Below are 27,782 nucleotides of genomic sequence, written 5' to 3' on the forward strand. Positions count from 1 at the left end.
GCCAATTGCTTTCTAAGCATACTGCACTTACTGTTATTTGAGAACTTTTAACAAGTTTTTTTTCTTTACGTTTGGTCCAGTAGTAACCTTAAAGTTTCGTTGCAGTAAAAAGCTTTCCATGGATGTGAATCATAAAACGTGAAGGTTCCAAGTTTGTCCCACATCTTTTATGGGAACATAACCCGATTGTGCCACTGCTCCAAATCAAATACAAATTCACACATAAGTGGCATCGATTGATTTTAAGCCATAGAGTTCAAATTGTGTCCATTTTACTTATATTTAGTGCATGAACACTGTTCATGGTCCATCATATTCACACACACACACACGGAGATGACTGTCATGCAAGGTGGGGAGCAGCTTTGAGTTCAGGGTAAGACCTCATCGACCAACTGAAAAGAAAGACATACAATTGTCCTTTACAAATTCTTTTATTTCAGCATAATAGTAAGAAGCCTCTCCTCTGATTTTCATACAGTTGAAACTAATTGGATCACAAGGGTACATATTAGTTAGCCCATTTTACAATAATCGTAACTTTTTTTTAGGAAGTTATTCTTATGCACTCATTTTCCTACACAAAATAATCAATATCAAGATCCTTTTTTTTTCTTTTTCTTTTTTTAAATGAGGACCATAACTCTGCATGCAAGACTAATAAAGAAAACAACTAATCTGTGATAGCTACTGTTATGCTGTTGTTCATCTAATACCATTATCAATATAATTTACTACAAATACCAGGGACTTTGTATAAGAAAGAAAACATTTTTCTCATGGTACTACCGCCTCTACTGTCAAAATTACCGAACAAGCTGGGCTCTCAACTGTACTGATCCAAATTGTTCTGTCCACCTTCTACGTCGATTTGAGGAGAAATTGGCTTTGTCCAAAACCTAAAATCTAGTACAGTTTAAAAGGAAAAAAAAAAAGAAAATCCATATCTATTTTTTTGTCTTTTTCCTTTCACTCCAGTGTTTACAATTTTATCAGAATAAAAAAGGTCCTTGAAACAATCATCAAAATGCGATGAGAAACTCCCCAGACAAATATTTCTTTCAATCAGTCTGCGAAAAAAAACAAAAATTAAAACGTTAACCTCAATCTTAAAACAAATGATCCGAGACTCAAGGATTCTATTGCATTTGAACAATGAGCATGATAATACAGGAAAAATAAATGACAAAAATGGTATTAACAAGTGTCGTTAACTATATACTGTATTGCCCTTCGGCCGTGTCCAGTATGTGCTCGCACCAGCAGTGTCCCTTCCACAGTTTAGAAATAGTGTTTCCAGAGCAATTTATTGCATTTCTCAATCTTGGCCCCTTCGCTGCCACGCGGAACTGAAGCCCTTTTTCAAAACCGTCACACACCACCGCCGCCTCCACGTCACTTAAAAAAAAAAAAACATCCCATCAAAACGTTTCGTTAAAATGTCACCGGACTCTGTAAATCTGCCGTTTCAGCTCGAAAGCAGCACTGCCGGGGCCCCAGCTCATCGCCCTCTTTCCTCAACTCGCACCGCCGCTGCCTCGGGAAGCTCGCCGGGCAACCAGAAAGGATCAAGTTTGAGAAATTGAAGTCTTACAAGCGGCAGAGCGGGCCCCCGACCAGCCCGCTCTGATGCTTGACCGTCGAAGTCCCCCCCCCCCCCCCCACAACATGGTACGATCGAAGCTCATCATAGGTACAACTCATATGTTACAAAAAAAATCATTTAGTACGACAATGATTATTTGTGTATCCGCAACTCACTTAAGGCTAGACCCACTGACATGACGATGACGGACATCCATTATTACACACCAACCACAGGATATCTGGATGAGAGGCAGCCGTTTGTTGTGTTCGCGTCGATTCTGCCGTGGCGAAACCATCTTGCACTACGCACTTCTCACAAGGACTGTCGACACTTCCGGGGGAGGGGAGGGCTCCTTCAGGATTATACACCGTGCTACGCCGTCATCAGTAACAACGACCCAAAAATATTCAGCATCAAGGCGACCTCGATAGAAGACTGTCGTAGCGCGCCCGAAGCCATCAACATTCAGTAACTAGGACAAGCTTTACCATAAAAAAAAAAAAAACAATAAAAAGGATGATGAAAGGCTAGTAAATACATCAGATCCACAATAATAAACTGTTGTGAAAAAGGCAAAATGAAAAAAAGAAGAAAAGAAAGAAAGAAAGAAAAGAGAACCATACTAAGGCCACAAGAGTTTGTATACCCTCGCAAATCTCACAATGTGACAATCTGTACAAACATAATGGGACTTCAAGTGGCCAACCTGCATTATTTTACACCAGGAGAGACTTTGTTTTTTTTCTCTTCCCTTGCTCTTGTACTGGAGATCTGTGCATATATATGCATATATACAGCTGAACGTACAACAGCACATACCTCTCAGTACATGCGAGAGGAGGACGAGGACCGCCGTCCCGCTTCCCCCCCCCCCCCCCGTCGTCATGTCAACCAACATGCCACGCTCCTCCCGACATGCCTCGGGGCATTTTTTATACTTGGAAGGTCCTGGTATTTAACAGTTGCTGATATTTCTTTTTCACGACTCGCAAGTTACTTCGTTCTCCTCTCGACTGAGACAGTGGTGACGGAATGTTTTTTGTTTTTTTTCGAACCAAATTCTTGTTTTTCTACTTTTTAACCGGCCCCGCTTTGTGCCTGAAAAAAAAAGAATAAAGAAGCATTCTATTTACAAATTCGTCGATGGCGTCCGACTTCGCGGGTTGAGAACTGTGTCACGTTGGTGCAAGGTAAATGTTCAGAGAACAGAGCTCGTGTTTGGAGCCGTGTAAGTACAGACGGTACTGAGCGGACAGTTTCATGCTTCCGAGTCACAAAACGGGCCAAATGGGGGAGGAGGAGGAAGAAGAAGAAGAAGAAGAAAAAGAGGCTCAAATATTTCCTCGACCACCTCGTCACACTTCAGGATAAACGTCCTCCAGAGTACCACCAAATGCAGATATTTTTTTTTTTTTGAACAACAATAAAAACAGTTTTTTGTTTTCTTTTGCAAAAAATCAAATAGATTAAGTACAAAAACCGGACCACTGCTCATCACAGAAAAGTCTCATCTTGATAATAATAAAACAAAAACAAAACAACAACAGGGAGGAAAAGGAAACACGGTAAAAAGTCAACAGAAAACCAGAAACACATAAGTCCCGCTGTCATTAATCCCATGACTGGAGCTGCAGTTTCAGTCTGTGCTAGAATGTGGCGTCACTCTGCACAGAGCCGAGCCAAAGAAACCCTGTGGCGTGTCCCGTCTCCGGCGGCGCTGCGGCAGCGGGGAAGATGGAATGTCAGACGGCCAGCCGACCGGGGGGTGGGTGCAGGGGGCTCCAGGTGGGGGGCGCCGGCGGCGGCTCCTGGGCGTACGGGCGGGGTTCGCAGCACGGCTGGTTCTCTACTTTGGCGACGCCGCGGCCCTGGCACAACCGGCGGTGCCGCAGCAGCCGGTCTGTGCGGGAAAAGTTCTTCAGAGGAAAAGACACAAGGACGGACCAGGTTAAGCGAGTCGGGCCTCGAATGACGCCGTCGCTGTGAAACTCAAAACTTGAAAGCAGAGGCTGTTAAAATAGATGCGCCGTATTTGAACATTCAACCAATGCAGCCAACTCGCAACCTGAACGTACAGATATGAGACGACACTTGACTTTGATTCTGGCTCTTTAAACACGATCCGTACGAGCACAAAATTCTTACAACCTTCTTGTGATCCCTTGTTCATGAGTAAATAATTATTTTCAATACACAGCAAATAGGAGTTTTATCGTCATACCTGCCGACACTGCGCCGTCATATAAGTCAGGTTGATATTGAGCAATACAGCATTAAGTTAGACACAGGAATAACTTGAAACAAAATGTCGGTGCTCTATATGTCAAACATTTTCTGGATAATTCGGACTAACTTTGAAGGAGGCATAGCATCATAGCCTTTTCTTGTTCAAATGGAAACCCCGCGCTCCCTCCTTCACGCGACAACTGGCTACCGGAGGCCCTCGCTCACAATAAAACTAGAAAAAAAAGATGCACCTCCCTGACATCCCCCTACGAAGAACAACTTTGCCGTTTGCCCCCGACAGTTTCTACGTACCTGCTGGCATCGTTCGCACTGGTAAGGCTTCTCGCCGCTATGGACACGCTTGTGTCTCTCGAGGTGGTAGCGCTGAATAAACCTCATATCACACATGTCACAAGCAAATGGCTTCTCTCCTGGAAGAGCACACAAAGACAGAGTCAATGCATCAATTTTGGTGTCTGGTACAAAACAAACCGCGGACACTTTATATATATATAAAAAAAAATTATAATAATAAAAAAAAAAAAGATTATTTCTTCTTTGCATACTAGGTTTCCAACACGAAAAAGAAAGTTGGAAACAATAGCAGACTGCCTTATCGGTAACTTTTAAGAGTGATTTACATTCTACAAGGCCTCGTCATCAACTCATTATGTGTCGATCAGAGTGGAGTTTCTCGTTTTCTGGGCCCAGATCTACGCACATAGTGACCTCACAAGTTGGGTCAGGTTTTTTCTTTTTTTTCTTATTTCTCTTTCTTCTATTTTTTTTTCAGACTGGTTCAACATCCCATCAAATGACTTTTGACAATCCAAACTCGAGTTTGTCGTGACCACGATATATAGACACGTCGCAAACGGTGAGTCGCCGGCGCCGTTCTCGGTACAAAAAATATGAGGGTACGGTAAAGGGACGCATACCCGTATGAGTGAGGCTGTGTCTCTCCAGGTGGTTACGCTGAATAAACCTCATGTCACACATGGAACAAGCATACGGCTTCACCCCTACACACACAGAGCAATATATTAGCCCTACCAGCCACAGGTGCAAGACATACAAAACGTTAACAAGCTCAAACGAGCTTCAAGACTGAATGGAGGATGTGCAGAGAGGTAAAGCTTCCTGTCTCGGCTGTGTGACGTCCGTTGTTCGTAAAGATAATCATGACATGCTCAGACATGCAGTTAAAAGCAAAAATGCTAAAGTGTGGGTTAAGTGTTTCATGTTGTAGGGAGGTAAACACGCCCGATTTTGAAAACAAGGTTAGTTGCAAGTATTAATTTAAAAAAGAATTTTAATGCCCAAAGCGGAAGAAAAACACCCCAGATGTTCTCATTCTTTGTACCTAAAATTACACAATACTACCATATAACAATTATCCTAATGTTAAGTCTGTGAAAAAAACATTTTGAAATACCTTAAGTTGTGGGGGGGGGGGGCAGTGAAAGACATTATGTGGATGTATTGAGAAGGGAGCTATGCTCGGACTCGATGCTCATTGGTTTTAAGGTGATCAGATTATTGATCCTCTCCGATATGAAACACTGATCATTAACAGGATTTAAAAGCTATTTATTGAAAGAAGTTGTGGATTTGTTTTATTCTGTGCACCTCAGTCGAGATAAATGCCTTCTGACAGCATGTAAACAACAATTTGCAAATATATTTTTCCAGGATAAACTGGAGGAGAAGTCGGGCGTCTGCGTCCCAAATGATGAATTTTGATGAAGGATTTAAAAATAAGGTCATCGATCATATTGTACAGGAATGGTGTTTAAAACTCCTAATTTCAACTGGTGATGAACAAACATCTGAGATTGAATATTCTGCATGGCTCTAGAATACATACTGATAGGTACCAGTAATCCTCAGGGGCTTGACCAGAGTTACGAGGCTCAGTGGAGTTTTGAGAACAAACTCAATAAATCAACAAAAGAATAAAAAAATTTTGTTTTAATTATCCTGTAACTCGTACCGACACTGGCCATATTGACGCAAGACTGCTTCTGTTACTGGTTACAAGGACTATTTCCACCAAATGGCATCCAACCACCCACAATAACTTCCAAAATGTGGTAACGGCATTAAATTTGGGCAACTACTCAAGAGTGTTTGACAAACGCCAAGTTATTCTATTACATAAATAAGTTTTGATGACAGGAGTGTGATTTGTGACTGGTTCATTGATTCATCTTAACACAAGACGTTCACTATTTGTGTAACATTGCACAGTAAAGAATGAAAAGGTACATCTACAGCACTGTGAAAGTTTCAGGCACTTGTTCTATGCGTTTCTCTTATGTGTCACTTGGCACCACGATGAGAACATCTGACCAAACATGCAGTTAGTCGTATTAAAAAGTAACTTCAGGCAGAATAAGATGGTCCGTCCGTCACTCAGCCCAAAAAGTCGACCGCTGAACAAACTGTCCAAGCAGGACTCGCTATCCGAATCAATACAGACTATTCAGATTACTTTTTTTTTTTAATTCGTAAAAACGTCACCCTGGAGCTGACATTTTGTGCCTAAAACCTTTGCACAGTACTGTACATAATGTGAGGGGGGGGACAGGTGCACGGACCCATACCCGTATGAGTGAGGCTGTGTCTCGCCAGGTGGTAACGCTGAACAAACCTCATGTCACATATGGTGCAAGCAAAAGGTTTCACACCTAAACGCAGAGCATCAAATATGTTATTTCCAGGTGTTTTGGTGTCCCGTTTCACAATCCATCAATCAATCAGTCATTGTATTTTAAACATCCCTTTAACATGTGATGGGCTGTTAACCACCTAAATGATTTAAATCTGACAAAATATCCCCAAATCCAATTCAGAGCAATTTCTTTGTTCGTTCGTTCCGTTTCTCCAAATGTCTTAAATCCACAACTTAACACATCTTATGAGCTGATGATATCATAGTCCTGCATTCAATGGCATGCTCACACTGGCTGTGATCCGGTTAAAATGTGTGCAACATTCATATTAAGACACAAAAGGCAGGGCGGTTCTGATTATATGAATGGCACCGCTTGAATTTACCAGTACACACAATAATGAAAATGATTGCCTCTCAGAGCGGAACCTATGGCTGAAATGTAAAATACAGTCTGGTCTCAGTGACATGGGTACGGTGTGCGGACGCATACCCATATGAGTGAGGCTGTGTCTCGCCAGGTGGTAGCGCTGAAAAAACCTCTTGTCGCACATGGTGCAAGCATAAGGTTTCACACCTAAATGCAAAGTAGCAATATTATAGCACTTCACCTCAGTTTCCATTGTCACCAATAAACACCTAAGTTATTGGTTATTAACCACACATTTGCCAAATCATGCAAAACAAATGAGTAAAATGTTTGTTTCATTTAACCATTTACCTTCAAGAACAACTAGAAAACTGTCTCTACATGTTCAATAAGGAGTTATCAGCATAGTAACGTGTGAGAAGTGGAGTCAAAGAGCACTGCATTCATGGTTTCTCACTAAAACTACATTTTTATTGCACGTTTTAGTGTGAACGAGTTTTTAATAATCCAGAGTTTGGTCAACAGTGATTGTTCCTATTATAAGAGGTCTGGTGAAGCAAAAACTTTTCAAATAACTGTGGGACGCCAGAAAGTTTAGAAAGTGCTTGTTTTGGTAACCATATTTTCTGGACTATAAATCACCCCCTTTTCTGGCTGTGCAACTCAATTAACAAGCAACTTGGAGGCATCATGGAACTTTTCATGAGGCGGATCGAATCCATCCTGTCGGGATTCAGAAACGCTGAAGAAGTTAAAGCTGAAGACCATGGAGAGTGCGCGGCAGCCGAATACGGAGCAGACAGTTACATCTTCCTCCAGAGATGGTGAACTCGTTTAAAAGCAATAAAGAAGAATTTAATTAATTTAATTGTGTGGATTAAAACCACTGAAATGTGTTTTGCAAAAAAAAAAAATCTGGCCTTTGTTCTTTCCAGATTGAGTGAATAATGCTGTGGATTTGCATGCTACTCTTTAGCCGGAGCCGGAGTGGTGCAGGAGGGGAGGGTAGGGTAGGGTAGGGTACGGTAAAGAGCAAACAAGCCCAACTGTGTCATCCGGTCCCACCACAGAAAGCATGGATAAAATAGAGGTGGGGTTGTGAAAGACGTGGGGGCGCTGAATCTCCCCCTCCCGTTACCGAGAGGAGCTCTGAACCTTGTTGGAAGACCGCGATGTTGTGTGACACGCCGACGATCCAATAAACCAAGTCAACAAATCAACCAGTGGGTTGAAAATCGTAGCCGGTGGTCGCGGTTCTTTCAGTACCATCCACAATGTTTTTCGGTGGGACCACGCGGGAAAGCTGTCCCGCCCTGGCACAAAGTGTGGTGGAACCGTGGCTCATATTCAGATCGGCCATAATGGTAGTAACTTAATATTTTCTCAGGTGGTACAACGCCTTGAGAAGTTTAAGAACCGCTAGTCTAAACCGTTACGTTAAACAGGAACATAAAGCCGCGGTTCCACCGCACTCTCTGTGCCGGAGAGTCGCAGGGCGGGTTTTCGTGTGGTCCGACTGAAAAAGTTGTGGATGGTACGGAAAGAAACCATGACCAGCTGCTACGATTTTCCACTACCCTTCCATTGAGGTACCTAGCACCGAGGAACCGTCTGCTGATTGGCAGTGACGATCGGCACTTAATTTACCCGCAATCGTGAAATATTTCATCGGCAGTAAACCCTCCCGTTGTTGTTTACATACAACACTTTGCGCTCACTGGTTGATTTGTTAACTGGGCTTATTGAAACGTTGCCACGCGACACAACATCGCGGTCTTTTAACGAGATAGGCGGTCCTCTCAGGAACAGGAGGAGGAGATTCAGCAGGAGCTGGACGCTGCTGTTCACAATGACAAAGTTCAACCTGAGTCCCAGAGAACGACTTGGACGGCCGCTTCCGTGTTCTTCGCTGGACGTCTCAAGAGTCCTTCACAACCCCGCCAACATTTTGACCGTGGTGGGACCACGTGACAGAGTTGGGCTTTGCCGTACCGCAACCCCCCACTCCACCCTGCTACGCCCTGTACTGCACGGTGGAACAGCGGCTGAAAACAACCCGTTTTCTTAGAATATGAAATCTTTTCGTGAATTCTCATGATAAAAATGGCTCCACTGGTGCTCAAGACTCGTTTTACTTGGGAGCAACTTAGTCTGGAAAACATGGTACTGGAGTTTTAAGTTATTTTATTTAACACATCAATGGTTCTATAGGGGATCAAAAAAACATCTGGCAGGTTATCATGGAATATATTTAAAAAGGGAAAATCTATAGACAGAAGTGCTCCTGGTGCTGGAATGTAATAGAATGTGAGGAGGGCAGGTGCACTGAGGCGTACCCGTATGAGTGAGGCTGTGTCTCGCCAGGTGGTAACGCTGAACAAACCTCATGTCACACATGGTGCAAGCAAAAGGTTTCACACCTAAACGCAGAGCATTAAGGTATTATTTTCAGACTTCATTTGGTGTGTGTTCACAATCCATCATTAACTAATTTAAAGTTCCAAAACGCTATTCAGGATTGGTGGGTTGTTAAACTCTGAATCAGTTGTCTTCCCACAGAAAGAATTGTTTTATTGCTTTTTTTTAACAATTCTCATTCATAACACATGAAAATCTATTAAAAACCTATAAGCACATGAGCTGATGATGCTGCAGTATTTCACTTCATTGCAGAATATACTGGTTGTAATGTTAATAATAAGCACATGCTCTGGAATTAGAACTATTTTTCTTGTCAGTTGTAAAGAACATGGATTGCTACCGTAGACATCTGGCTTTATGACTAACACAATGTAAATACAGTCTGGTCTCGGTGACATGGGTACGGTGTGCGGACGCATACCCAAATGAGTGAGGCTGTGTCTCGCCAGGTGGTAGCGCTGAAAAAACCTCTTGTCGCACATGGTGCAAGCATAAGGTTTCACACCTAAATGCAAAGTAGCAATATTATAGCACTTAGCCTCACGTTTCCATTGTTACCAATAAACACCTAAGTTATTAGTTATTAACCAACACATTTGCTAAATCATGCAAAACAAATGAATAAAATGCTTGTTTCATTTAGCTATTTACTTTCAAGAACAACTAGAAAACTGTCTCTACATGTTCAATGAGGAGTTATCAGCATATTCAAATGTGAGAGGTGGAGTCCAAGAGCACTGCATTCATATCTACAGTCTGAATTTAAATAATTCTGAATTTGATCAACAGTGATTGTTCCTATTATAAGAGGTCTGGTGAAGTAAAAACCTTTCAAACAACTGGAGACGCCAGAAGATTTGGAAAGCGCTCGCTTGGTTACCATATTTTCCGGACTATAAATCACCCTTTTCTAGTTGTGCAACTCATTTAACAACTTGGAGGATCCGTTGTGCATCTTTTCAGTGGGTGCCTCCAATCCATCCCATCGGGATTCAGAGAAAATTATGAAGCTAATGCTGAAGACCATGAAGAGTACATGGCAGCCAAATAAGGAGCAGACTGTTACATCTTCCTCCAGAGATTAACTTATTTAAAAGCAATGCCAAAGACAAAGAATTCAATAGATTTAATTCTGTGGATTGAAACCACTGAAATGTGTTATTTATCAAAAAAAAAAAATTGGCCTTTGTCCTTTTTAGATGGCATGAATAATGCCGTGAATTTGCATTCAATTAGATAAAGATCTTTTAGAATTATGTCCTGTTACGCAAATTGTCTAAACCTGTGATTCTCAAACTGTGTTGGTACATGAGCTCCCTCTAGTGGTAATTAAAGGCAAGCTAATTCTACTCTTTTGTTAGCATTTATTTGAAAATATACAAAAAACATGAAAATGGCACAAAACTTGCAATGAAAATAAATATAATAAATTTGAATTCAAACTAAGTATACAAATGAGTTAATCGCCAATATTGTAAACCTCTGCTGCTCTATGTTCAGGTCGGCCAAACTGGTGGTACTCAACATCTTCTCAGGTGGTACACACTGTGAAAAGTTTAAGAACCACTAGTCTAAACCTGTTTTCTAGGAATAACATGAAACTTTCCTTTCATGAATTCTTATAATTAAAAATGGCTCCACTGGTGCTCAAGACTCATTCAACTAAGACTTGAGAGCAACACAGTCCGGAAAATATGGTACTGGAGTTTTATGTTATTTTCTTTAATACGTCAATGGTTCTATAGGGGATCAAAAAAACATCTGGCAAGTTACCATGAAATATATTTTTAAAAAGGAAAAAATCTATAGACAGAAGTGCTCCTGGTGCTGGAATGTAATAGAATGTGAGGAGGGCAGGTGCACTGAGGCGTACCCGTATGAGTGAGGCTGTGTCTCGCCAGGTGGTAACGCTGAACAAACCTCATGTCACACATGGTGCAAGCAAACGGTTTCACACCTAAACGCAGAGCATTAAGGTATTATTTTCAGACTTCATTTGGTGTGTGTTCACAATCCATCATTAACTAATTTCTTTCTAAAAGCTATTCAGGATTGATGGGTTGTTAAACTCTAAATCTGTTGTTTTTCCCATTGAAAGAATAGTTTTTTTTCTTTCTTGTTTTATTGGATATATATATATATATATATATATATATATATATATATATATATATATATATATATATATATATATATATATATATATATATATATATATATATATATATATATATATATATATATATATATATATATATATATATACACATACACACTCTATAAAAACTTATAACTATACGATCTGATGATGCTGCAGTATTTCACTTCATTGCAGAATATACTGGTTGTAATGTTAATAATAAGCACATGCTCTGAAATTAGAACTATTTTTCTTGTCAGTTGTAAAGAACATGGATTGCTACCGTAGACATCTGGCTTTATGACTAACACAATGTAAATACAGTCTGGTCTCGGTGACATGGGTACGGTGTGCGGACGCATACCCATATGAGTGAGGCTGTGTCTCGCCAGGTGGTAGCGCTGAAAAAACCTCTTGTTGCACATGGTGCAAGCATAAGGTTTCACACCTAAACGCAGAGCATTAAGGTATTATTTTCAGACTTCATTTTGTGTGTGTTCACAATTCATCATCAACTAATTTCTTTCTAAAAGCTATTCAGGATTGATGGGTTGTTAATCTCTAAATCAGTTGTTTTTCCCCACTGAATTGTCTTTTTTCTTGTTTTTTTGGATATATATATACGGTACATACTTTTTTTTTTTAACCAATTCTCATTCACAACACATGAAACTCTATAAAAACGGATAAGTATACTAGCTGATGATGCTGCAGTATTTCACTTCATTGCAAAATATACTGGTTGTAATGTTAATATTAAGCACATGCTCTGGAATTAGAACTATTTTTCTTGTCAGTTGTAAAGAACATGGATTGCTACCATAGACATCTGGCTTTATGACTAACACAATGTAAATACAGTCTGGTCTCGGTGACATGGGTACGGTGTGCGGACGCATACCCATATGAGTGAGGCTGTGTCTCGCCAGGTGGTAGCGCTGAAAAAACCTCTTGTCGCACATGGTGCAAGCATAAGGTTTCACACCTAAATGCAAAGTAGCAATATTATAGCACTTAGCCTCACGTTTCCATTGTTACCAATAAACACCTAAGTTGTTAGTTATTAACCAACACATTTGCTAAATCATGCAAAACAAACGAATAAAATGCTTGTTTCATTTAACTATTTACTTTCAAGAACAACTAGAAAACTGTCTCTACATGTTCAATAAGGAGTAATCAGCATATTCAAATGTGAGAGGTGGAGTCCAAGAGCACTGCATTCATAGTTTCTCACTAAAACTATATTTTCATCATGTTTACATTTCTGGGCTTTTTCTTCTAAAGCACATTTTGGTGTGAACGAGTTTCGAATAATTCAGAGTTTGATCAAAAGTGATTGCTCCTATTATAAGAGATCTGATGAAGTAAAAACATTTCAAACATCTATGGAGACGCCAGAAACTTTGGAAAGCCCTCGCTTGGTTACCATATTCTCCAGACTATAAATCACCCCTTTCTGGTTGTGCAACTCAATTGAAAGTGATGAAGAATTCAATAGATTTAATTATTTGGATAAAAATAGGGCAACACTGAAATGTGTTTTGTAAAAAGAAATTTGGCCGTGCAGTGGATTTGCATTACATGAGACAGACATTTAAAATTGCCTCATCATGCAAAGAAATGGTCTAAACCCATTAAATGGGAATATATAAGAACTGTGTTGCTCAGATTAATACAAAATTTTCCTTTCATGAACTCTTATGATTAAAAATGGCTCCACTGGTGCTCAAGACTCATTTAACTAAGACTTGGGAGCGGCATAGTCCGGAAAATATGGTACTGGAGTTTTCAGTTATTTTACTTAACACATCAATGGTTCTATAGGGGATCAAAAAACATCTGGCAGGTTATCATGGAATATATTTAAAAAGGGAAAATCTATAGACAGAAGTGCTCCTGGTGCTGGAATGTAATAGAATGTGAGGAGGGCAGGTGCACTGAGGCGTACCCGTATGAGTGAGGCTGTGTCTCGCCAGGTGGTAACGCTGAACAAACCTCATGTCACACATGGTGCAAGCAAAAGGTTTCACACCTAAACGCAGAGCATTAAGGTATTATTTTCAGACTTCATTTGGTGTGTGTTCACAATCCATCATTAACTAATTTAAAGTTCCAAAACGCTATTCAGGATTGATGGGTTGTTAAACTCTAAATCGGTTTTGTTTGTTTTTTTTGGACCAAATTCTCCTTCAGAACACATGAAAATCTATAGAAACCAATTCTCAAATCCACAACTTAACACATCACATGAGCTGATGATGCTGCAGTATTTCACTTCATTGCAGAATATACTGGTTGTAATGTTAATAATAAGCACATGCTCTGGAATTAGAACTATTTTTCTTGTCAGTTGTAAAGAACATGGATTGCTACCATAGACATCTGGCTTTATGACTAACACAATGTAAATACAGTCTGGTCTCAGTGACATGGGTACGGTGTGCGGACGCATACCCATATGAGTGAGGCTGTGTCTCGCCAGGTGGTAGCGCTGAAAAAACCTCTTGTCGCACATGGTGCAAGCATAAGGTTTCACACCTAAATGCAAAGTAGCAATATTATAGCACTTAGCCTCACGTTTTATCCGTTTAACTCTAGGAAATCTTATCACCACTATTGGTTATTAACCACACAATAGCCAATTCATGCAAAATACACCACAGTATTGTCCAAATGTCTCGTCGTCTTAATCCTGTTCTCAGTGCTGAAGATTCCGACATACATCACAATACTGATTTGTGGCTCTTCGGCTGATCCCGACAGACAATGGCTGACATAAACAGGCATGGAAACCTTGGTAAGACTTTAGACTTGACATGTCCCTCACATAGAAAACATGAAAATGTGCACATGGACTAAAGCTGGATGTCATGGGCACGGTGCACGGACCCATACCGGTATGAGTGAGGCTGTGTCTCGCCAGGTGGTAACGCTGAAAAAACTTCATGTCACACATGGTGCAAGCATAAGGTTTCACACCTAGACGCAGAGCATTAAGACAATTATTCTTATGTCTCCGACACGTTTCATCTAGAAGGTAAGGTTGTTGTTTTTTTTGTTTGTTTTGTTTGTTTTTTTTAACCGTTTCACTCTGTCCTCAATTGTTATCTGTGGTTAATAACCAATGTCAGACCCTTACAAATCACTTACAGGGCTACAGTAATGAATGAGAAGCTTGTTTTTAATTACAGAAATATCAGAAGGGCTCTCACACCAACTTACATGAGCTGATGATGTCATCTGATGGAAAATACAACTTAGAATAATCCTACAGATATAATGTATGCATACAGATAGACAAGGCTAGCTCAAGAATACAGAGGTTGCAGCATCTTAAGTCTTGTGACTGGGTTAAGATTGGCAGACGCATACCCATATGAGTGAGGCTGTGTCTCGCCAGGTGGTAGCGCTGAAAAAACCTCTTGTCACACATGGTGCAAGCGTACGGCTTCACCCCTATACACACAAAGTACCAGCTTTAGCACAGAGATAACTCAACTGCCAAAAATGATCGACGTCAAAACTTTACTAAGAACTTAGTAAAGTTAGGTTGCACCCGTCAGCGCTTTGTTTTAAACTGGAAATCCCAGCATGCTTCGTTCAGAAATCCGCGTATCCAATCAGAAACTACTTTTTTCTTTTACACCAGATTCAAGTGAAACTGCTTTATGTCTTCAGCCAAAGTTTGAGTGAGGGAGGGGTAATAAATATAGCCTTGGCAGAAAGCTAAAAAAAAAAAAAGGATTACTTTTCAGGACAAAATGAAAACCACTCCATTGAAAAGACTCCCCACAAAAAAATAAAAAATAAAAAATTGAGGTAAAATCTGAATCCCTAGTGGACACTTTCCAACTAGCACAACAAATTCACACTACGCCAATAAGTTGAAGTGATAATTTCAGCATACCACGTAAAGATTTCATGAATAGGTTTGTTAATATTTCAAATTTTTTTGTCACGCTGATCGCAGAGGTTGAGACAATTTTAGGCAGTTGGCAAACAGCTGTTCACATGACAGTCGGGTGTGGACATTATAAAAGCAACTGAGAAAAATAAGACTGACATTCAATGGAAATGACTCAATTATACAGATGCTATCTCAAGGACAAATACACTTTTCTTAGCTTTTGTAATCAAAGAAATCGTAGTTAGATAAACTTTAACGATCAAAACAAGGAAAATGTGTATATCCTCGTCTATTACTTTGGATGTGAAATGACACAAAGACTAGTAGTGTGGGCACTAAGCTCAAAATATGAATATTCTTTAATAAACTAAAATGCACATTTTGACTTAAACATAAAGTCAAGATAAAAAACTATTCTGAATGGCATTTGGATATCTCAGTTTCTTTTCAGAAAACGCCACACTGCTAAAATACATTTTGTAATGCCATCATTACAAACTACAGCCAATAGGGTTTTTTTTTTCCTTTAGCAAAATGTACAAACTACAATCTGCACAAACATCGCAACTACGACACAGTAAACACCTTTGTCGACCCACTTTTTTCACTCTGACCACAAGTGTACAACATTTCTGCAATTGAAAGTTTAATAGAAAATTGTGAGCTAAATAGACATTTTAATAAATACAAGAGCAAAGTAATTGACCAAATATTGGCTAATATTAAAGCAATTACAAATTTAAAGGACACCTGCTTAATTAATCAATAAGCCAAAGACCAATATTGGCATTTTTTTCCCCCCTTCATGGTCCTCATGTCATTTCATATACAAAGTATAGAGAAGGTATTATTCTACAAAAACATATGAGGATCCTTACAAGTGCCGTTTGGCAAATAAGCACATCAGTGCAGTGACAAAGTAATACAAACTCGAGTTTGAAGCAGCCATGTAAATATCAAGGTGTGGGTCATGCATCACAAAAGGAAAGAGAAAAGAAATCAAGTTTGAAAAACGAGGACGTACCTGTGTGAGTAAGACTGTGTCTCTCCAGTTGGTAACGTTGAATAAACCTCATGTCACACATAGTGCAAGCATATGGCTTGACCCCTAAACACAACACAAGCACAGTTAGAGGTTTTCCCCAAAACTCAGTAACTTCATCAACATAGAACAAAGGAATTAAAATACAGTACATTTTTTTTAAATATCGGGCACTATTGCTAGGAAAATTCTGTGAAGACACATTACACAAAAAAAAAAAGTTAACTTGCAGAAATTTTGTTATCTTAGCAAAAGCTAACCATTCAAAACTGGTGGTTGTGACCAAATTTTAAGATTTGCCATTACAGACGTATCAAAACTGCATTGTCATGTTTCATCTCAAGTCATAAAACGCCAAGAATTTTTTTTTTTTTGGTGTACTGCGTCTTCAACTGAATAAGCAAAGTTCTGTTTCATACACATGCAAAAAGTACCATTACAGAGTTATTCACAAAAAAAAGTATCTGGCAGAGTCACTTTTTCAGTGGACAGTTTCCCAACAAAGCCTAAAAAAAAAATTCTATCAAAAATGTCATAACCACAGAACGAGCTTATTGGGGCTTATCGATTAAAAGCATCAAGTAAAGTATTCAAAGCAAGGTTTGACAGAGGAAAGGGGAACAATTAATTCAAGCATACCAGTATGAGTGAGGCTGTGTCTTGCCAAATGGTAACGCTGGAAGAACCTCATGTCACACATGGAGCAAGCGTATGGCTTCACCCCTAAACGCGTGCAGTATTCAATTTAGGGAAGACAAAAATATTCTCATGAACTATGTGCACATAAAGTGTCATTATTCAAACACTCGTCAAAGCTAGGTGATAACAAGAATCGCGAGACGAAGTTCTAACCTTGCAAAAGAACCTGTGTAATATTAGAATATTCAGAAAACACAGTAAACAGAAGACAAAATAAATCTACCAGTTGTTAACGCTGAGAGTTTGTCGTCCAGAATATAAATGGAGTAACACAAAATAAAAAAATAAAGTGTGCTTTGTGTCCAAGTTCTAGCACAAGTGACGGGAGTTTGTACACGCATGGGCAAAACTTCTACAAGCACATATACTTTCAGGTGAGAGGGATCAGTAAAACTTTATACCCGTGTGGGTGAGAGTGTGTCTTGCCAGGTGGTATCTCTGGAAAAATCTCATGTCACACATGGAGCAAGCATATGGCTTCACCCCTGCACACACAGAGCACAAGATCTTGTAAAAGAAACACAATGAACTGAAACAGGACAGACTAACTGAAGTTATGTACCCAGGCATGCCAGAAGCAGCTTCACAATATAGACATTCAGTTAACTTATCTCCGTCTGTGAAAATGCATGAAAAAAGGAACCTCAAAGAAAAGTGTCTTTTGCTGAACTTGGGGCAACTTTTCAAGGCCGGCAAGGCTTGACAAACGTCTTTAAAGCTTAATTCAAAGTGGTTGGTTTACAGGCAGTGGGAGGTATCGCTGCATTGAAGGGTTAAATAGGAATTCTTTAAAAAAAAAAAATCACTCTTGATACACCTCGACAGTTCAGAAAGCTTGATGCTTACGGATAGCAAGTTCACTTTAAAAAGGCTATTCAACCGTCAATCGGGTACGTGGGCACTCGTGTAGTAAAGAAGGGTGAACCCATACCCGTGTGAGTGAGGCTGTGTCTTGCCAAGTGGTAGCGTTGGAAAAATCTCATATCACACATGGAGCAAGCGTATGGCTTCACCCCTACACACATAAAAGTATGTCAATAAGAGCTAGAGACAAGGGGAGAAAACAAAAGATTCAACATTTGACCAGCTTCTCCCAGCACCGCTCTTCTACACATTATACAAGCGGCCAGACAAACAATAGCATGTTTTGCATTTTTTTTTTTTTTGCAGTGGTTGTGTGCGTCGTGACTACAAGCAAGTCGTTTCAGTGGAGTTGCAAATGTTGCGGTGAGGGGAGTAACTGCGCAGAACAAAGTGGAGCATTCAGCGGGAGAGAAGCTGAACTTGGTGACACATTTATAATCAACGGCTATGAATGATGCATTTGTCATTATCTTAACACATGTCTGGACACAACTCGGTAGAGCGAATCATTTTCGGTGCTGGTTTCAATTCTAGATCGTTCGATAACGCTTACAATCGCTGAGCTGGAGAGTTTGACCCAACTAAAGTGAGCAGACGCATACCAGTATGAGTGAGGCTGTGTCTTGCCAGATGGTAACGTTGGAAGAACCTCATGTCACACATGGAGCAAGCGTACGGCTTCACCCCTACATACACAAAGTATCAATATATTAGCTTGGAGGCTCCTTTTTTTGGGGGGCATCAAAAGGAAGCATCAATAACAAGCATGAGGTCACTAGAACCCGAAAGGCATCAAGCTTCATGCGGAGGGGTACTTTGATTTCACCCTGAATTAGAAAAATTGCCTGCAGTCAGTTCACTTTCAAGACACCACAAAACTTATTTGAACGGAAGCGGCAGCAGATTAAAGCCCGGTGGGTTCGAGACGAGCCACACGCGACAGCAGCAGGAGAGCCGGGAAAAGATGGGAGACAGTGATCACGCTGGCCAGCTGAAGCAGAAACATTACTGCGCCGTTTGCTCTATCGTGGATGCCTTTTAGTGGCCGGTTAACCTAGTGATCCATCTCAAAAAATGCTTTGTGCGCATTAATCGATATTGGTGTTTAAATGGGTTTACATGCTTCATTTTTCAGAATAATCAAAGTGATGATCTGCTTCAACTTTCAAATAGATTCCAATTTGATCTCTGCCAGATTGTTTTTTTGTTTTTTTTTTTTAACAACACAAGCTTTTGAGCAACGGTAAAAGAAAAATAAATTGTAAAAAGCCAGACAGTTAAAGCAGAAAAACAAGAGCTGTGCAGCCATGAACAATAAAATAAGTGTGGACATCAAAGGACTATTCCCATAATATACCATGGCTCGATAAGTGACGTTATTTCAGTAGACTGTTGCCCAGTTAGATCAGTGGTTGTTTAGTTTTTATGCGATTGACCGTCTGATAAATGTTGAGCTCTCCGGGTAACAACTACAATGAACAACCTGAAGCGACGGTGGCGGAGGCTTCGCCGATTGACTATGGACAGTTGACAAAGTGAACGAGTTTACCCCTCATAACCACTTCACCTTGGTCCGCCTTTTCACAAACATTTTAAACCAGAGGTAATCATGTCTCAAGTACGCAGACACAAAGTGCTTGAACCAGACACGTCAGGCTGACATTGAGCTCACCATAATGTGAAAATGACAAAAAGAAAAAATCATTTATGTGGATTTCATGCATAACATTTTAAGAATTTTGAGTTTTAGATTATATTGATAATGGTCAACGCTCCCAACAGCTGTCATCTTAAAGAAACTGTTTGTGACTTTCCTCCACGTACCACTAGATGGCGCTTGTTCACACAAACACACACGCACACAACAGTTATTCAAGTTATGCCCAGGATCAGGTCTTAAAAATAGCTATGATGGGTAAGATTTGTCTGTTACATTGAAACTGCATGTATTATACTGAAATGCAGGTTGACGTAACTGTGAAAATAAGAAGGAACGAGACAAGTATTTGAATGTAGATAAACAAATGCAAATGTTGGTTGTGAGGCGATGGTACAAAAGGGACAATGTGCTTTGAGTCGTCCACAGGAGCTATTCGAGTCAGTAGTATGGCGTTGCACTGTTCACATATTACTGCCATTTTAATGCTGGTGCCTTTGCCCTCAGTATTCAAATTAACAAGTACTGAGTGGGATTAGACACATACTGAATTACATTTTTTTTTTTTTAATGCGCTAAAGGGGACAATAATCCCACATAAATGCTCAATCATAAGGCACATTCAGAAAGTCAGTAGTCATGTAGTGATTTGCAAGCAAATTCTGAAAGCCACCTGTGCATATTAAAAAAGAAAGGTATGTCTTCTATAAAAAGAACCGCCCCACCCACTTTTTTTGATTTTTTTTTTTTTTAAATACATTTTTCTGATCAAGTCCCAAATAGGTTCAGTAATCATGATTGCTTGGATGCCATTGGATTGTTCAGACTAGCAAACGATTGAAGAGTCAACTTTATTATAATTTTTTTTTTTTTTAAAGGAATTGCAACACAGACTGGGTACGGTAAAAAGACGCATACCCGTATGAGTGAGTCTGTGTCTCTCCAAGTGGTAACGCTGGAAAAACCTCATGTCACACATGGAACAAGCGTACGGCTTCACCCCTACACACACAGAGCATACAATTATTAGCTGGTCAGGCCGGTGAGAAAGCGATAAGAAAATGGAAAAATCTTAAAACAGAACAGGTGCAGTGTCGCAGAACAAGTATTTACTGGAATTTAAGGAATGTACAGATAAAACTGTATGAATATACATTATGTGAATATAAGCCAGATAAGAATCGTTTACCACTGAGGCTTGATGTGAATACGAGGGCAGTAGTCACTGACTCAAGAACAGTTAGGTTGAAAGATGACTTACCCACAGTGCATACTTCTTAAATAATGAAAAACAAAGAATTAGCCTCTAGAAAAGAACAACTCAGAACATAGTCCTTTGATGTCCATGCAGTTATTTCCATTGATAATATGTAATGTATGTTTGTTTGTTTTTTTGTGGCCTGTGTTTTGAGGACTTTGCTTTCACACACAGTCACAAATAAGAGTCCACCATCAAAAAGTCTTTTTTTTTTCTTAAATCATTTTAGGTTTAAATCAATGCAATTCATTTTGCACAGCTGTTTTTGGAAAGTACCGTCTCAAATTATATTTTAAGATGCACACAGAAAAGACAAATCTCAAAACACAAAACAGAAACACATCTTGATCATGAGGATTTTTTTTTTTTAAATGTTAATATGGCCACGTAAGTGTCATTCCTACTCACCGAAGGAAATCTAACATATCATCACCTCGTCTGTTTAAATATTTCAGTAAACAAGTTGTAGAGCCGTACGTTTCCAACAGCTCATATTCATTTGAAGACATGGCAGACTTCAGTAAACAATTGGGATGGTCCTATAGTGAAAGTATCGAGTGTGATACGTTGATGGAAGCATTGTGTCTGCAGAACATGCAGCAACTGCCAGACGACAAAAAAACCAAAAAAAAAAACCTTTGGAATACCAGCCTGAGTGGACGTGACCACACCAAGCGAGGGCCAGTATGTGAAACACACCACTTTGCAAGACAAAACGCCATTTGCACAAAACAACACAGGGTCCAAATAAACAGACACTCAGGAAACACCGACTTGATGCGACGACAGAACAAGTCCAAACAAAGGGTGAAACAAGAACAGATTTTTCTTTTCTTTTTTTTTTGCTGACAAGGCAATGTCTGATTGATTTTTGGCTTCTCAATTTCTGCGTGAATGTCGAGAACTACAGCCTACACAAATGCAATCTCTGCTTATAACAGATTAACATGAGAGGGGGAAAAAGAAAAAAAAAAAAAAAGTGTTCTATACAAAGAGTTTTTAATAGTGGACTCTGGGACTGCACTGTGTTGTACTGCCTACCGTCAAATTGTCCTGGTGTGGGAGACAAATACTTTTGCATTATATTTAGGGATGAACAGATTTTGGGAGTGGCTTTGTTGGAAACTACTGTCCACAGACAAAGTGAACCCTGAGCATCTGTCCATTGCTTCATGTGACGGGACTACGCAAGTAGCCTGGTTTATGTAATATGGGTACGGTTAAAGGACGCATACCCGTGTGAATGAGGCTGTGTCTCTCCAGGTGGTAACGCTGAATAAACCTCATGTCACATACGGCACAAGCATACGGCTTCTCCCCTAAACCGAAGAGCACCAGTTTTAGTTCACGTCCCCACAGATACCAATTAGCTGTGAGGCAAAAAGCTATTACCAAACAAGGTTTTAAGCAGGCCATTGCAAAAAACCTCACAGTTGCAGCACAATCCTCGATTCAGTCCACTCAAGCTTTCTGGGTCTCTTTCAACAACTCATTCATTTATTTTAAGCGCTAGCAGCAACTCGAGTCGCTTCGAGCAGGAACCATACCTGTATGAATGAGGATGTGCCTCTTTAGGTGGTATCCACTCCTAAAGGCTCCGTAACAGTGATCGCAAATAAAGTTTTTCTGCACTTTAGATGACGGACCGTTCTCGTCCACGCCTGCGCCCTACGAAGAACAGCACAAATCCGCAGTTAAAACATTTTAAAACTTGTTTAAGAGTGTATTGATAGTGTGTAATGAACTGCTGGGACCCAGAACCCACCCAAGCTACTCTGAACTCCCTCAAACACCTATATTAAATGTTACATTTTAAGTGCTTATTTTTTTATTGTGATCCATCTTTAAAATGTAAGATCACATTTTTTTACCTACGTCGGCCTGTGTCATTTTTCCCTACAAAAAAAAAGAAGAAGAAGAAGAATCCTTGGTAAAAGTGAACACAAAATCAGGTTTGGGGGGGGGGTTTTCTTGGGGGGAATGAAAAAAAAAAAAAAGTAATTAACATCTGAATTGAGAAATGCCCCACAATCCCCTTCAATAGCCTAATGCCCTCACGTTACTGCTCCCCCTGTTATGCACACAACTGCAGTTATTGTGCTCCGCTTCACTCTGCTCCCCTCCCCCTCTTTCCTCTCTAGAGAACCTCCACCCCCTCCACATCTTCCTCGACTCCTCCCCCCACCCCCACACAAACAAAATGTGCACACATGAAAGCTCCGAGTGAGGCTTACTTGAATGAAGTTAAACGCCTTCGAGAACCGAAAAAACAAAAACAAAAAAAAAAAGATAGGTAAACGCACATTTTATGTAATAAAGTTAAAAAAATATATCCCTATTTAGCAATCCCAGCCACTGACCTTCCCTCCCCTTCCTTCTTGTTCTCTCACTTTACAGGGCGTTACTGATTTCCTGTTCTTTTTTTTCTGCTGCATGTCCTCGGTGGCCCTCATCTCTTTCTCGTCCAGCAGGCGGGGGGCTTGGAATTCACCTTCCTTCCGGATAAGCTACGAAGTTAAAAAAGAAAAGAAAACAAAAGTTTATTCTCCATTTACAGAAACAGTTGGAAAAAAAACAAAAGGAAGTCAAAAATCCCATTGTCTATTATCTCCACAGGAGAACAAATGTAGGTCTGTTATTTTTCTTCAGCTAAATCGATGCGTACTGAAACTGAAAAATCATTTCTAAAACTGGATGAAAATCTAACAACTTCTATGGTGTGGGCAGGATTGGTTCATTAGAAACTGATCTGAATGTACCGTTAAAAAAAGAAATTGAACAATGATGCAATTGGCCCCAGACAGTCACAATTTCCCCTCATATACAGGCCGTGATAACCTCAATGTTTTGCTGTCCTTAATCTCATAAGTGACAAATATCGCAATATAACGATAAAGGTCTTGGACCTTTATCTTTTATGCCCACATTTTTCAAATTTAATTGTTTATTTTAATCTCTAGTGTTCAAACCCTCTGTATGCCATGTACAAATTGTAGCAGAAACAATAAAAATGACTTGCCTAATATAGATACTAAACAAAGTCCAAATGTAACAAAAGTCCAAATCAATCAAGACTGTATAGTGAAACATCCCCCCCAACACAAAAGAAATGTTCAAAAGCCCTCGAAAAGCCCCATTCCCACTCAACATTTCCCATGTGAGTCCTAACCAGGGGCGGACAGCTCATTCCAGACGGCAGGATCATGTGGCTCTGCGGAGCGCGGTCCGGTCCGTCTCTCTGCTGTGGTCCATGGCCGAGCGGAGCCATCATTTTTTTGGGCGGAGCGGCCATGGAGCTGGCCTGCATCAGGGCCATACTGGAGAGGACAGCTTCGCAGCCAAGCAGCCCCGCCTGCGGAGGAAACCCAAAAGGACAGCGGCACTCACCAGATACGTCAAGCATTCACAAGCAGCCAGCAATTTGAAAGTATCTGCGTCTAACACAATGTTACTAGTCACGTGGCATTTGCCAGGGTAGTCGTCAACGACAACATCCTGAGTGACACAAAGACTGCAAAATAAAGTTATTTGAAACCACTTTGGTGTTCTTAAAACAAACCCATTTCATATGGTCGCGGACTGAGCTGCTGGGCAGATGTGACATTGCTGTGGTATATGTGAGCGCAGGGACAGGGGTGGGGACAAGGTCATCCAGAGATCCGTCAGTCAGGATGGTCGGGCTGGTGGGAAGCCACACCCACCTCACTCATCTAGCATTAAAACTGAGGAAGAGGAGGATGTGGATGAAACAGAGAAGCATTAAATTACAACAGCATCACTTGCTGTCTTTGTTACATTTTCCAAAAATATAACACTTGATTAGTCCTCATTTGTGCTCCAATGGCTCCATCCCCGACTTTTGTTCAGATACTTACCATAAAATATAATTGGATTTACTTTAACCAATATTCAATAACTCATACATAGCAGCATTGTTTCAAACTATTTTTTTCTGTTCAGTGATAAAAGTGAAAAATTGTGGAAGAGCAAAGGTAATGTAAAGGTTAGTACTGTCGGCTACACGAATGTGTGAGTTAGAATTAAAGCTTTTTAATCGATATTTCTGGTTCCTTATGGAACATTTCATCAAATAACCTGAGTGACTCAATGCAGAGCCAGATTTTTTCCAAAAAGTAAACTTTGTTCCATCCAGAATTCAAAAGGCACTAACTTGGAATCTGAATAATTTGTGGATCCTAAAAAGTGATGGATTACTCTCCTATCCCCCTCAGTTTATTATTTTTTAAGGGCCTACCATTTTCTTTTAGTTATTTCACTGTGCGTTTAGATTACATGGCTTCAGTCTACTAACAAGTAAACATTTTATGATAGTGTTTTGATTTTTTATTTTCGAAAACTAAAAGAGCTTTGGTGTGGTAAGGAAAGCTAACTTGTATTTAAAAATGCTCATATTAACAACTTAAGTTTCTTAAAACTTCTTATATTGACCACTTAAGTTTTTTATACGTTTTAATGGCTTCAGGAGATTTAGTTAAAAACAAGCAGAGGTTGTGAGGATGAAGCACAGACATATTGATATGAATCACAGTGGCAAAAACAGGCAAATGAGACTCACATTGCACAAAATCTGAAAATACGGGGACAATCTAAGATTCCCGTTGGAACACAAGACGACATTTGAGGCTTTAAAGCCTAAAAGAACATTTATGCCCGTTTCTACAGCGACAGCCTACAAGCATATGTTGCCTTAAGAGTGCGTTTCTAAACATAGGACTGGAGGGGAACGCAAAAGCAACAACTTGTTAGGCTGCAAACTTCGAATATAATGCAGTATGAAGAGCTTTACACCGACACTCTCCAGACGTGATTGCATTATGTACGTCGTTAACTGGGATCTTGCGAGGAGGCCATTAATTGACTGAAAGCACAATTGCACGATCTTGAGAAGACTTTTCTGGACGTCTACCCATTACCCGAATAATAAGTTGAGTTAACGCAGCAATTGACTATACCACACACCTCAACTTAAAATGTAGACGGCGGCCAAGTGGAAGCAGAAAACAGACCATAAACGGTACAATGCTTTCGCCATTGCTTAACAAACGTTAGCTGGAAATGCTAAGAGAGCTAACAGAGTGCTAACAACGGCTAACGCTACTTAACGCCACAACACGACCGCATCCTTCAGCGACAGATCGACTATAGTTTTGATATGAACGTCAGTCGATATAGTGGCGATGTGACGTGGCTTTTTAAATGCGAGTTGTTGGGGGGGGTTTTTTGTTGGTTTTTTTTTTTTTTTTTTTTCGTCCGCGCTGGCCGAGGCGGCCTACACACTCCCACCCAGCCTGGCTAACAGCAGCTAGCTGGCGCCCTCGCCCACTACAACGTCAACGACAAGCGATCCAACAAATTCTGAGCCCACCTGGTCATCTTCGGCGATGCAGTTGCGGAAAAACAAAAAAAGAGAGTGAAGATTACAAGATCGGTTTAGTGCTCGGTTTAACCTCGCTTAATAACTTGCAGGGGGGGAAAGGAGCTGGACTGGTTCAAGACAAGAGGAGCGATGAAGACGTCCGTGATGGCCGTCGCTGAGTGGCTGCCTCCCCCTCCCGTCTGTTAGCTTAGCATTAGCTGCCACCAACGCTCCGATATCCTACAATCCCCCTCCGCCAAACGCGGGCTTTTTCCTTTTGCCGATGAAAAATAGGACCTTCCAATGCGAAGCTAAAATTTGAAAAAAAATTAAATCCACCGAGCAACTTAGAAAAAAAACAAAACAAAACCCCGAAGAAATAATTTACTCACCTTTAATCTGGAGTCGCCCGACGGTTTTTTTTCAGCCGCGTCTAGTTTACAAACACAGGAAACGCCACAGGATGTAACCCACTCCCCCACACGGCAGCTCTGCTTCTTCAAGCGAGGAGAAAAGGCTCATCTTCTTCTGCGCCCCCTCAACACAAAAAAAAGGACGGATTAAACCGTTTCAGTCCATTTTTTGATTTTTTCTTTCTTCCCTTACAGCCGATGCGGAGATTTAACGCCCTCCTAACGCGATGGTCGCTGGCCTTCAGTTTTGCAGCAGATTCAGACGCAGATGGAAAAAGAAGGAGCGAGCGCTTAAAAAACACATAAAACAGGGACGTGCGGGATTACAGCGGAGGCTGGACTCACTCAATCCGATTGCCCCATTGTGACTGACGCCCCCTCTCGCCATAAATAAATAAATAGCGTCGTTATACCGCTGCTGTTACGGCGATCTCTTATTTATTGTGTTATTAGACAGCGAGGAACAATGACGTCATCGTCCGTTATAGCAATATTGATTTCTTTTACGCACCTGTCATTAAATACATTACATTAGGCTTGCATATTTAAACTCCAGCATGGGTTGCCAGACCCTCACAGAGATAAGAATAAACACTCACATTCAAATCTGGGGGACAATCGGTGAGAACATGCAAACTCCACACAGAAAAGCCAAGACGTTCCCCTTGTGGGACGAGAGTACTAATCACTGCTCCACTGCTATTAATTTAATCTAAACTAAATATTTCCCCTAATGCAGTTTTAATTCAAATGAATCTGGTGTGCCCTTACTTTTCTGAACACTTGTAAAACCAAGACTTTACATTTGGAAGTCGGCCAGACCTTGCCTGGGGTCATCGGTGACAATTGCATGCATTAGAATAGATGTTGAAAAAAATGTTTCTTTGTATTTTGCCGCTTTTTAAGTTGATGTACCTTGTGTTTCCAATTGTTGAGCAGGTTCATCAATAAATTAATTTAACATTCACACAAACACATCTGAAATTATTATTATCCACCCTCCTGAAGATTTCCTGCAAGATGCAGTCTATTTCTTTTTTCTTGAGGGGAAAGGAAAACACTGAAATAATGTCAGCAGAAAATAAAATAAAGCTGTAAATTAGCAGGAATTGTGAAAGACAAGATCCTAAGTCTGTTTAATTG

General features: G+C 40.3%; 1 protein-coding gene across 20 annotated transcripts; it reads right to left on the minus strand.

The window, feature by feature from the left end:
- Window positions 1–415: 415 nt before the first annotated feature.
- znf740a (zinc finger protein 740a) lies at window positions 416–26,911 on the minus strand. 20 transcript variants are annotated; one of them, XM_080495207.1, is made up of 26 exons: window positions 26,619–26,911; window positions 24,409–24,571; window positions 24,019–24,201; window positions 23,210–23,356; window positions 23,084–23,101; window positions 22,397–22,517; window positions 20,510–20,593; window positions 18,537–18,620; window positions 18,002–18,085; window positions 17,472–17,555; window positions 17,011–17,094; window positions 16,354–16,437; window positions 14,795–14,878; window positions 14,318–14,401; window positions 13,877–13,960; window positions 13,371–13,454; window positions 12,321–12,404; window positions 11,784–11,867; window positions 11,153–11,236; window positions 9,701–9,784; window positions 9,195–9,278; window positions 6,982–7,065; window positions 6,421–6,504; window positions 4,753–4,836; window positions 4,127–4,245; window positions 416–3,504 (listed from the first exon to the last, which is right to left on the minus strand). In XM_080495207.1, exons 2-26 carry the CDS (start codon window positions 24,451–24,453, stop codon window positions 3,331–3,333), a joined length of 2,319 nt encoding a protein of 772 aa, XP_080351333.1. In that variant the 5' UTR covers window positions 24,454–24,571; window positions 26,619–26,911; the 3' UTR covers window positions 416–3,330. The 20 variants fall into 20 exon arrangements, with proteins under 20 accessions (XP_080351333.1, XP_080351319.1, XP_080351330.1 ...); XM_080495193.1 differs by having other exon boundaries at window positions 23,998–24,201; XM_080495204.1 differs by lacking the exon at window positions 26,619–26,911 and adding an exon at window positions 26,236–26,405 and having other exon boundaries at window positions 23,998–24,201.
- Between the last annotated feature and the right edge of the window lie 871 nt (window positions 26,912–27,782).

The sequence above is a fragment of the Blennius ocellaris genome (assembly GCF_963422515.1).
Source record: "Blennius ocellaris genome assembly, chromosome: 4".
Taxonomy (NCBI): Eukaryota; Metazoa; Chordata; class Actinopteri; order Blenniiformes; family Blenniidae; genus Blennius; species Blennius ocellaris.

Excerpts from the sequence above, each read along its gene's own strand:
- znf740a (XM_080495193.1), bottom strand. The coding sequence starts at position 24,453 with ATGTCACATCTGCCCAGCAGCTCAGTCCGCGACCATATGAAATGG. Across the intron at positions 18,086-18,536 it reads ACACAGCCTCACTCATACTG|GGGTGAAGCCATACGCTTGC; the intron begins GTATGCGTCTGC and ends TTATGTGTGTAG. Across the intron at positions 7,066-9,194 it reads ACACAGCCTCACTCATACGG|GTGTGAAACCTTATGCTTGC; the intron begins GTACGCCTCAGT and ends CTTTGCATTTAG.